Source organism: Mastigoproctus giganteus, chromosome 2 (assembly GCF_048544385.1).
Source record: "Mastigoproctus giganteus isolate SK-2022 chromosome 2, ASM4854438v1, whole genome shotgun sequence".
Classification (NCBI taxonomy): Eukaryota; Metazoa; Arthropoda; class Arachnida; order Uropygi; family Thelyphonidae; genus Mastigoproctus; species Mastigoproctus giganteus.
The window spans coordinates 31443754-31456469 of record NC_143576.1 but is presented as its reverse complement, the minus strand read 5'-3'; the positions used below and the strand labels follow the sequence as shown (position 1 = coordinate 31456469).

Genomic DNA, 12716 nt, shown 5'->3' with positions numbered 1-12716 from the left:
CTGAACTGACCATTGTGTTAAAAGATGAATGAACCAAATTACTGCCTTCCTGTTATCAAAAACTGGTTTTGAATCTACAAATGAAGATAAAGAGTAACTGAGGCCAAAGGTGGGCCAACAGACTTAAATATTGAATAAATAAAAGCTTCTTTGAAACATGTGGGTGCTCAGTTACTCTAAGCAATATAGTGTATAACTTCATGAAACTCTTCTACAGGGAGAAATTTATTACATTCTGATGGACAAATAGGTTCTTTTATACATTTTGAATGCAAAAATATAACAGCAATCAAATAAAAGGACAAAATTGCATCATAAAACAGGAATTCACTGAAGCAACAGATTTGAGTACAAGAGAAATGCCAACAAAACCTGAAGAATACTTAGCACTGAAATTGTTCAGGATTCTTCTAATCTCCATCTGTAAATCCAAGGAAGCAGTGAATGAAATGGCAGCATTGTATGAGAGATATTCAGAAAAATCTCAATGCAATAGTATAGTTAAAAGAAGTACAATGCTAATGAGTTTACTTTACCTTTAGATGAAGATAAAAGAAGAGAACCATTAGAATGTAAGGAGGCAGAAGTATGGACAGACAGAAGTTCCAGTCAATGGCTCTAACAAGGGACAAGATCCATTTACCATTCAGACAAGAGGCAAGTGTTTTACTCTTGAATTTCAATTTTTAGTGCACAAAGAAAATTAAACTACACTTTATGACAATCATCAAGCCAATTGTGATATGCTATATTCTTGAACATCCTTGGCACATTTTCTGGGAAATCACCACATAAAAACACCTGACCGCCTCCTGGTCATGGAAGAGCCTACACAACAGCATTATTCAATTCCTTTTTTTATTTATTTATAAGACTTAATCCCTACACAAATAATTTTAGTGTCATGATCTAACTACATAAGTTCAGAATGCTGATAATATTAAAATCAAGGAAAGAAATTTAAAAAAAATACACAGATCACATTCCATTTGGCATGCACTGTTATAATCCCAAATGACACAAGTCATGAAAGTGCCCATTAAACAGAGGCCGCACTGGCCTCTGTCCAATGAACAATTGTTAGCTATCAAGGTGATAGCTAACATTAACAGTTGACTTTGAGAGGTTGTTGGTGAGTGAATATTTAAGTGCCAGATGTGGTAGATAGATGTACATGCTGTGAAAGGTTATTAAAAAACAGTAAATACCTTAGCATCTCTTCTGGCTCAGTCCATAAAATTTGGAAATGGAAACCATCTGGAGTTATAAAAACATTTAAATCACCAATAAAATTACTCTACTAATAGGAAAGTTAGATTGATTAATGTTTAATTTCAAAGAAAGAAAATAAAGTTCCAAATGATTTGCAGAGTTGGACGAAAGATCAAGGCAGCAAAAGAATCTAAGAGAGTAGAATAGAGATTTGAGCCAAGCCAAACAAGATCAAAGAGAGAAGATTATAGATTAAGAAATGTCTGACAAGAAATACCACTGAGGATGCATAAGTACACTTAATTTGATACTCAAGTGTGGCAATATGATAGCACGGACACAAAATTAGAAGTATAATGTTACATAGCATTTAACGAGTAGTGCAATGGAACACTAGGGTTTAATTGCGATAAATAAGTAGCTTGAAGGTTCTAATCGCTTGTTGGACATATACCTTTTTGTGTTTAACTAAGGAATTTCACTTTTTAATAACGATATAACTAATTTAATACTGCGATAATAAGAGTAGAGAGTAATGTATATCATGAATTTAATAGTATAACGTATAAAGTAAAAGTCTATGGTGCAATATACACTGTGCTGCCACTTTATTAGATACACTTACCTAGTACCGTGTTGAGCCTCTTTTAGCCTTCAAAACAGCCTGAATTCGTCTAGGCATGGATTAAACAAGATGCTGAAAACGTTGTGCAGGAATAGAGTACCATGCAGCCATGAGCGTGTCACGCAGTTCCTTGAGATTCAATAGAGGTGTAGGCCTGCAGCAAACAGCCCTTTCCAGCTCATCCCAAAGATGTTCAATAGGATTGAGATCTTGGGAATGAGCAGCAAAGAAAAGTCATTGCAGAGCCACTGCAGCAAAGAAAAGTCATTGCCATGTTCCTGGAACCATTCCACAGTGATTCAGGCTTTGTGCACCGGTGCATTATCCTGCTGGAAGTAACCATCTGACTGAGGATAAACTGTCAACATGAACGGCTGCAATTGGTCAGCAACGATGTTTAGGTATGATGTGGCATTCAGACGTGAATCTATGGGTATCAATGGACCCAACGTGTGCCAAGAAAATATTCCCTACACCATAACACTGCCCCCACCACCTTGCACAGTAGTTGTCCGACATGACAGGTCTATGGATTCATGTTTTCTTCAAATTCTGAGCCTTCCATCAACATGATGAACCAGGAACTTCGAATCATCAGACCAAGTGGCTGTTTTCCAATCCTCGATAGTCTAGTGCTGGTGTTGCTGTGCCCACAGGAGACTTGCTTCCTTGTTCTTCATTGATAACAAAGGTACGCGATGTTGCCATTGGCTGTTGTAGCTCATTCGCGACAAAGTGCGACTAGTGGTCCGTTGCAATATTTTGTTCTGTGCACTAAAGTTGAATTCTGGCATGATGTGCGACATTGTGGCCCGTCTGTTTGCTTGCACAATTCCAGCCATCCTCCTCTGACCTCTCTCATCAACAAGCGATTTTCTTCCACAGGAGTGCTGTTGAGAGGATGTTTTCTGTTCGTTGCACCATTTTCAATACACCCTTGAAACTGGGTGTGTGAAAAGTTCAGGAGAACTGCCGTCTCAGAGATGCTTTGTCCAGCAACGTCTTGCACCTACTACCATGCCACGTTCGAAGTCCGTTAGATCACTCCTTTTCCCCATTCTTGCTACGGTGTGTACGCTTAACTGATACTAGAAAGGTTGTTCTGCTGCATTTATATCCACAACTGTGGTCATGTTACTTGCAACGTTATGGGACAAGCCATTTGTGCACACAGCAGGGTTGTACCTAATAAAGTGGCAGCACAGTATATATCACTGCATTTAGAACAATGTAGTATTGTCAATTAATCAAATAAATTTATTAATTTTCATTGCTAATCAATTAAATTGTATTCAAACAAAGCATACCCTAGACTAGAGCTGCAAAGCAATGGGCACAAAGTACCGAGAGTGCCGTGACTCAAGGGAAAAGTGAAGGGGCGATTCTCCAAAGTATCAAAGCCTAACAAAAATATGCAACTTGTGAAATGTTTGCAGACCTTTCTGAAACAGGACATGATTCAGCCAAGGGGAATGTGAAGGGAGTGTGAAGATATTAGGTGCCAGCTCAGCATTCTAATGGGCATTTATGAGAGTTTGAAGACTAGTGTAGATGCCTGTGAAGGAATTAAAATGGAGAGGCCCATCAGATGCCCAACTTAATACCAGAGCTTACACTTGTGCATCAGACAACACAGCAATCTCCAAGGCAGAATGTGCTGTTCCCACAGAAGGTGGTTAGTGTTGGAGACTCCATTGTCAGAGAAACGGGAAATATGTTGCACAAGAAGGATAGATGGAATAGGACCAAGATATGTCTGCCAGTGGCAAAAGTTAATGATATTACAGAGAAGATATCTTTTAAGGGCACAAAAGGTAATATTGTTATACACATTGTCACTAATGACATTAAGAGTAGATCTGAAGACGTACTTAATATGTACAGAGCAGTGCTGACAAAAAAAGTCGTGAGTTAGGATTAAATTTGAAAGTGTCTACAATTCTGCCTAGACACAATAGGAGGGATTATATGTTGAGAACCTTGTCAATCAATTCAGCCTTGGATTGTGTGTGAGAGATTGTGGGGTATAATTTTTTTTTATCGGCAAGGTCTGTGCTTGTAGACAGGAGAGTGTTTTTACAGGGACGAGATACACTTGAATAGAAGGGATGCAAGAATATTTGCTAATGCTATCGAGGCAGTGATAGGCTGAAGTGATATACAAAATAACAGCTCAACTAGAGGCAAGAGTGATTTTTACACTGCTATTGTTGGTACATGCAGAAGCCTGGAAAGAAAGGTGTCTGGGATTTCAGGGCCTGCTATGGGTCATCATGGAACAAATTAATATATGAGCTGGGTTAGGGTAAATAAAAATAAGACCATGTGCATGTATGTATACTTGCATGTACATTAATGCAGGGCGCACTGTAAAGAAATTTGACGAATTTAAAGCACTCATTAAGTCGTCAAATGCAGACATTGTAGGAATAGCGGAGACATGGTTTCACTCAGACATAAGTGATGCAGAATTTGAATATGGGGAGTACAATGTATACGGGACAGACAGATAGGACAGAAGAGGTGGAGGGGTTATGCTCTTAATTAAGAAGAATATTAAATCTAAGGCAGTGCATCCAGTTGGACTTGGGTGAAAAGTGCAATGTTGAGTCAGTTTGGTGTGATATAAGCACTGGGAAAACAAAATTGGGAGGAGTGAGTTTTAGGCCTAACAACTGTGATGAGTATACCAAAGAGCTATACAGAGAAATAGAGTGGGCCAGTTACAAACCTTTAAAAAAACACCAAATAAAATTACTTTACTGATAGGAAAGTTAGATTGATTAATATTGAATTTCAAAGAAGGAAAATAAAGTTCCAAATGATTTGCAGTGTTGGACAAGGGATCAAGGCAGCAAATGAATCCAAATGAATGGGGTAGAGATTTGAGCCAAAGGAGATTAGAGAGAGAGAGAGAGAGAGAGAGAGAGAGAGAGAGAGAGAGAGAGAGAGAGAGAGAGAGAGAGAGAGAGAGAGAGAGAGAGAGAGAGAGAGGGGGGGGGGGGGGAGATTATAGATTAAGAAGTGTCTGACAAGAAATATCACTGAGGATGCATAAGTAAACTTAATTTGCTACTCAAATGTAGCAATAATAACTTTCCAGATGACTGGAATTTGTGGTTGGTCACTCACACACTAGCAAGACTTTTGTAGATTTCTTGGATGACTGTTTTCTACAGCAGCATGTTAGAGAGACAACAAGAAGAAGCAATAGACTATCTGGTTATCAAGCAATGATTCAAGGATGTGCAAGTAAACGACACACTGGGTGGCAGCAATCACAGTGTACTAATGTGGAATCTAATTAAAGATATACTACTCCCAAGGGTAGAGGGAAAGACTTTTGCTTTTGTAAGGGTAACTACAGTGGTCTCAGACGGTTTTTAAATTCTGTGCAGTTGAACCAAATGATTATGTTACCAATAGCAAATTCTAAATGGGAAGTATTCAGGGAAGTAATCAAAGAAGCTACTACACTTTTCATACCAATGAATAAATACTGTTGAAGGCTTAGACCTAAATGGATGTCAGATGAACTATTGAGACATGGCAGAGAAGAAAAGTGCATGGGATGGGATGCATATAAATTATCAGGCAATACAGAAAGATATGGTAGATATAAATTAGTCTGTAATCAAGTCACAGAGGAAGTTAGGCAAGCTAAGGTAAGATTATGAAAAGTCTGTGGCAAAGAATGTAATGAAAAACAGCAAAGACTTCTATAGTTATATTAACAGTAGAAGAAAGGGATTGAATCATATTGGGCCACTCGATGACTGTGGTGTTAACTGTTGATGATCCTACTCAGGTTATGGACAAATTGAATAGATATTTTGTATCTACATTCACACAATGAGCAATATGTTAGGGAAAGGAATGACAGAAGTTTATCAAAATGTAACAAAGAGCTAAATGACTGTGATAACTGAAAGGAAAGTGGAGGAGAAATGGTTGAAAATGGAAATAAAAAAAGCACCTGAGGGAGATGGAATCCATCCAATTATATTAAGAGAGGCAGCAAAGGTAAGCAACCCTTTAGCCATAATTATGAGAGCATCCTTTGATTCAATTGAGGTCAATATGGACTGGAGATGTGCGAATGTATCCCCAATTCATAAAAGGTGATCAAAAACATGAGTAATTACAAATCTGCTAGCTTAACATCTGTACCAGGGAAAATAATGGAATCACTGGTTAAAGAAGTAATGCAGGACCATCTGAACAGGCATGCAATTATACTGCAATTACAGCATGTATCTGTTAAGGGGCAGTCTTGTATAACCAACCTGATAGGTTACTATGACGCAGTGACCAAGGAAGTGGATGCTAAAAATAATTTCCACAACATACATTGGGATTTTAGAAAGGCTTTTGATACTATTTGCCATAAAACACTGCTGTACAAACTGGGGCAATGTGGCATTAAGGACAAGTTACTGCTATGGGTAAAGGGATGGTTAAAAGGGCACTGCTCTATGTATACTAATATTACTAGTAGAGTTCCCCATGGTTCAAGTGCTGGGTCCATTGTTGTTTTCAATATTTATCAGTGATATTGCAGAAGGTATATTAGGCTTAATCTCTAAGTTTGCAAATGATACAAAGTTTGGTAGGGTGATTAATAACACTCATCAGGTTGAGCTACTACAACAAGATCTAGGAAAATCAGGTCATTGGGCTAAGAAATAGCAACTGAAATTTAACATTGACAAATGCAAGGATAACTTATCCATTTGTCACCCCTGAATAACTTATCAATTGTGCGATACGACACTCAGGGTAGTGGAGAATGAAAAGACCTGGGGTAATTGTGCAGTCAGACATGACATTCTCTGAGCAGTGCAGACATGCTTCCGGGACAACTCATGTAGTTTTGTCAATGATATACAGAAACTTTTCTGGCAGGGATAAGGAGGTGATTATTCCATTGTATAAGGCCATGGTTAGGCCGCATCATGAGTACTGCATACATGTCTGAAGAACCCACTTTAGGAAGGATGTAGATCTGCAGAGAATAGGTGAAAGAAACAAAAGGGTGCTCTTACTTAATCGTTCAGTTCTGCAAATTGCAGTCTTGAAACTAGGCACCTGAGTGGGAGATCTGACTGAAATGTTTAAAAGCCTTGAATGGACTTTTTTCTTTCTTTTTTTTTATGAAAACCCCAAACACGAAAGGTATCAAAACCTATAGCACTTAGTACCGTGCATGGGTTGAAGGAGAAGTATGGGGGGGGGGATGCCGGAAACTTTGCTCTAGAGACTAAACATGGGTTTCACCACTGAGTAAGCTGAACATTAATTGCATTCTTCCACTTTCTGAGGCTACACACACACACATGAGGGGGTATAAATTCAAGATGAGGAAGGATGGTTGCAGAATAGATGTGCAGAAATTTGCCTTCCGCCAGCATGTTTTGGTTGTGGGAACAGGCTTTCATCTGTTGGTGTGGAAGTGGATGGGTTGAATAAATTCAAGGAAGAACTAAACAAATACTTGAAGGGTATGGATGGGGTGGGTGGACTTTGTAGGTTTTTTTTTTTTGTTGCTGCTATATAAGTTTGCTTTCTTGCATCATTTGCCATTATTACTACTACTACCAGCTTTAAAGTGGAACTACAAAGCAATAAATCAAAACAAATGAGATAAGTGGCGATAAAAGAAACCAATAACTCTATCTCAGAAAGAATGGTCAGGAATATCAGTGATAGATGAGAAGGGTTATCACTGATTAGAAATGGTAGCAGGTATAGTTTTGTTTAATTAATTGAAGTTCAGTTCTTTTAATAGATAAGTCTGTCAGTTTAACTATTCATGATGTATGTGAAGCAAAAGTAATGAGGGGGGTGTCAAATACGAAATAAAATTTTAATAGTTATGCCATACAAATAGTATGATGTACTCAACTACTTAACACAGTAGCCTCAGAAGTGACCCTGCCACTGCAAAAATACTATTCAGACTCCTTCCAATCACAGCTGCAGAAGAGGTAGCAAGATTAAACAGCAGGTGATCAGGAAGCATTCCAAAGCATTACCAATAAGTTAAGTCTGGTAGACAACCTTACAATTGACATGTGACAACCATTTTAAAGTTATCTTCAAAATGTAAAAAATGCTGTATCACTGTGATTTCCCATAATCTCAAAAGTTTTAGCAACATATGCACTTTGGAACCTTGAGAGAGAAAGAGAGAAAGACTGCATCTCTCTTTATCAGGGAATTGCTGTACCACTTACAATACTTTTGTAAGAATGTTTCACTCCATCTGAACATCTTTTCTTCTGGAAGTACTGAATTAAAAGATACTGACAAGATATTCAATTGGCCTGATGATATCTTTCTGAAATCCATTCACTTGAATATTCCCAGTCTAAACCCTAAAAATTTTAAATGAAACTGGTATGGCTTATAAAGAAACATAGAAAACATTCTAATATCACAAGATATCTATAGAGCAATAATAGTGCTAAATATTTGAAGTATTCAGACATACCAGTGCATCATGAAGCAGATACCACATATACTTTAACACATTAACTGCTTTTACAGATATAGGCATCAAAAGGCACTAGAAGTGATGTGCCATCACATATATAAGTTCAAAAGACACCCATGCACTGTGCTATAATGCATATCAGCAGTCATTCTTAAGTGGTCAATAAAACAAGTGCCATAATAGCACATGAAATTAACAACTACTCAAATACACACAGATTGAAGTCTTCAAAGCAATGCTTGATTTTTGCTTATAGATTTGGCACAGTTTTTGTAATAATAATAATAAATTCTTTATTGCTGATAAGTACAGAACATGTACTAGAGACAATAATACTCATCACGGCGACATGGCCAGGAGTTTTTTTGTTCATTGCTTGTGTTGATGTTAGTTTATGTACATGAATAAACTTTTTATCAAATTTTGAAATTTGTTCTGATTTACAGCTCAGCACAAAAAGTAAGTATTCACTTTAAGCGATGAATTCCAAACTTTTACTTTACAACTATTATTTATGAATTAATGAAACGTTGTTACTTCACAACATTCAAAAAATTATGATGCTTTGAACAGGCTCTCTGAAATAATAGATGGCAACAAACATGTTAAGGACATCATTACACCTGGGGATGATGCAGGAGACAGATGAAACTAACAGCAGACATGGCTATCAAGGATCAGATGAAAACCAATGAATTCACTGTTTTTCATACACTGAGATAATTGTTGTAGAATACACAATTCTAGAAATGTTAATCAGTACTCAATGTCTCCGGCATATGATTAAACAGAAAACAGAATCCATGTTGATACAAAACATTTACAGCCAATCTAACAAAGCAAGGATGTTACCAGATTTAGTAATAACATTTAAAATCCAAGTTTTTCATCAAAAATTAATTAATAACAATTAAGGAAATTATACCTTTGCAAGTCGACTCATTTGCTCCTTTGTTCCATCAGATTTTCCTGGTGTTAAAGTTGATGAATTTCCATCTGCTTGAACACTAGGCCATAATTTTAAATCATGCATTCCTTGTCTTATTGCCCTATGGTTATAAATAGCCTTTTATAAACAAGAATCAGGAACAATTTTTTTTAATGATATATAGCTTTAAATTTAAAATACCCTATATAATTTATGAAGGGGAAATTAACTGAACATCATATTTTGAACTGTTTTTTTGTATAATAACAGTCTGATTCACAAACTTTCAAGATAAACAAGAATTTTTGAATCACAAATTCAACTTACACCCCAAACAATCTTCTGAACTTATTCTCAACTGCAGCAAACTCCATACACATCAACATTTAAAAATAAAATGGGTAACAATAAAATTTTCAACAGTTATGAAAATAACATATACTATACATGCATGCACAATAAGATACAATGGGATTCATAAAATATTTGTATTCACCCAGAAGTAGTTGTGATAAAAGGTTGAAACAAATACCATGTATTACACTTTTATCAACATAGTCACAAGACAAAATGTCATTTTTGCCACCTTTGAAATACATTACCAAAAGCCAGTTTTGTAGAAATCCTCTAACTCAGACTCAGCAGTAGCAGAAATCACCTCATCATCAACAGCTAAGTCTTTTCCATGTAGAAAGGACTTCAGGACAGAAAAGAGGAAGAAATCAGAGGGTGCAAGGTCAGGGAAATAAACAGGATGTGGCAATATATTTCAAACCCACGTTAGTGGGCACACCTCACTGCAGTATGCGAGGAATGTACAGGGCCTTTATCATGGAGCAGGTGCACACTTTTGACAGCTTTCCCTATTTTAAAGTTATTTTTCTTTTATAACAACGTGTAGCTTTAGGAGGAGGCTGGACTAATACTTTGCCATCATGGTATGGTCCTTTTAAAGGTAATCTGTTACTATAACACCATGCTGATCCCAAAAAAAACTGACAGCACCACTTCGCCAGTACTTTATAGCACCTTTGCCTTTTTTTGGGGGGGGGGGGAATAAGGTATGTTCATGTCAGACGGAACCTGGGATTTCTCCCATCTCCGTGTGTGTGTGTGTGTGTGTGTGTGTGTGTGTGTGTGTGTGTGTGTGTGTGTGTGTGTGTGTGTGTGTGTGTTCGCTGTATCAAGGACAGTACACTGTCAAACCAGAGACTTGAAAGTGTGTGTGGGCTGTGTCTGTGCAGTGTGATGTGTTGTTCCCATTGTTTGTCCACCTTATTGGCTGCCAGGCCCCTAGTGGGGCCCGACTTTGCCCATACCTTGCAGTGTGGAGGCTAGCTTGTTTGTTAGGTTTTTAGGAGCATTAGCAACTAAGGCCATATTGCTCCGGGATATGCGGTGGTCATTCCCTGACCTTTCCGCATCCTCCGTATTTGGTGGTGATGGGTTCGAACCCCGGTCTAATCAAGAAGCATGTACTACGCACTGCTGCTCCTTCCCACCTGGCTACGGAGGCGCCGGAGGCTAGCCAAGTGTGCCCAGTATCAACAACAAGTTGCTCTGGCAGGTCCTGCCACCCAGTTTTCTGGAATTTCAGTGACTAGGACCTAGAAAAAAAAAAAAAAAAAAAATTTACAAGCAATTGCCATTAATGCTCAATGACACTGCTGTTAAGAAATCGCTGGTTGGGGTTGAACGCTAGAGAGGTGTTGAAAGGCCTAATAGGTTGGGCAAAATTTAGATTTTATTAAATTTAGACATGTGGGACTATACGCTAGATGAAAGATAATAGCGGGAGGGAGGGGGGACTGAAGACTGGGGGTAGAAGTAGAAGTAAGGGGGTCGATAGAAGAGATGACCCCTGCTAGGCAGCGTGGCATGCCCATGCCACACCAGAGAGGAGTTTGGATGGCAGGTGGGGGAAGCAACGAAAAGTCACTTCCCCCCACCAGGGATAGGGGTTGGCGTCCAGCCTGGGTCACCGTATGGTTTAGACAGTGATCAGCTGCAGTCCTAGTCTTAGTTCCAATATCTTGGTTGTCCTTTTCTTGTGGTGCTGGTCAGTTTGTCACATCCATGTGTTTGGTCAAGTATGATTGTCCTTTCTTTAAGATCAATTTCCTTTTATCTCATCTCTGGTTTAAGTCGTGTGCAGTGCCAGTTGGTTGTGGTCATTTTTGGTTGTTGAGTGAACTGTTGGAACAGTATACCCCTGTTCAGGTGTATTTTGGTCTTTTGGGGGGGTTAGTACCATTTGAATATGGCATCCAAATGGTACTAACCGTCTCTCTCCAGTTGGTGGCCATATGTTCTTGGGATGTCCTCACCAAGGTAACAACCTCACCCTGTGGCATCTTATTCATTGTAATCCAGTACACAGTTCCCCATGAATCGTGGTTTTCCACCAAGGAGACAAGATGCTTCCAGGACAGCTTCTTCTGCTGCCTGATCATTGCAGTGTAGGCATTTCTTGTCTCCCAGTATTGCTGCTTAAGTGCTTCAACATCCTGAGGGGACCCCTGTATGCCTTGCCTGTTGGATGGCTTGTCTTCTACTTTGCACTTGATTGCATAGAGCATCTAGCTCTCTCGACCACAATGGCACTGCTCCCAGTTTTGGGTTTTTCTTTTTTATGTCTTGATTGGCCGCATTTATAATCTCTTTGGTCGCTGCACACTGGTGAGCGTCAGGATTTCTTGTCCAAGTACCATCCTGGTGTAGGTTCTGCATATTTATTATGATTTGCTCTTTGAACTGATTCCATCTGGCATGATCCACCACAAACCTGTGCTGCTTGAAGTTGGCTATTTGAATTCCCCCCCTATGGTGCAAGGAAGCCTGAGGCTTGAGCATTAGCAGAGGCATATGATGCAAGAAAGCAAGCTTTTGCTGCACCAGCCAAAAAAAATTTTCTGAGTTAACCCTGAGAGAGAGAGAGAGAGAGAAGGGAATCATCAAGAAAGAGAAGAATGATGATATCCAGCTCAGGACCCTAGGTATGCCAAGCCCATACTCCTCCAGATTCACGTGAACCCCTGGGACCATCAATCAATATTGGAAACTAATAAAGACTGCCAATACTAATGTTCACTGAAATGCAGTTGGCCACTATGACTGGTTATATGCACACAAAAATAGATAAAATGCAAAGCTAATAGGCACTAATAAATTGCTGTGCAAAGAAATGAAAAGGAGACCTGAAAAGGTTAAAGTAGGATCATTTGTTATTTTTTCTCTCAGAAAAATATCTTAGCAAACTAACTGAAGCTGTTTCAACAGTTTGAATTAAACCTTACTTAGGCACTTCTGTCAAACACTAATGTAACAGCTTCTGCATTGATTGATACAAACAATGTGTCAGGATTTTTATTCTATTTTGTAGGGTACACTAAAACCTTTAGTTAAAAAATAAAATAAAAGTAAGTGTCTTATTAATAATTTTTTTAATTTTAAAA

At 38.4% G+C, this 12716-nt stretch overlaps 1 protein-coding gene across 4 annotated transcripts in view; it reads right to left on the bottom strand.

The window, feature by feature from the left end:
- The window catches only part of Pi3K59F (phosphatidylinositol 3-kinase 59F), a 349960-nt gene that overhangs the window by 296639 nt on the left and 40605 nt on the right, over positions 1–12716 (bottom strand). For all 4 annotated transcript variants that reach the window (XR_016547875.1, XM_090388562.1, XM_090388556.1 and 1 more), the window contains exon 4: positions 9259–9382. Coding sequence is in view for 3 of the 4 variants with exons in the window: in XM_090388562.1 (XP_090244688.1) it covers positions 9259–9382 (124 nt within the window). In the remaining variant the exon portion in view is untranslated. The remainder of the gene's footprint in view (positions 1–9258; positions 9383–12716) is intronic.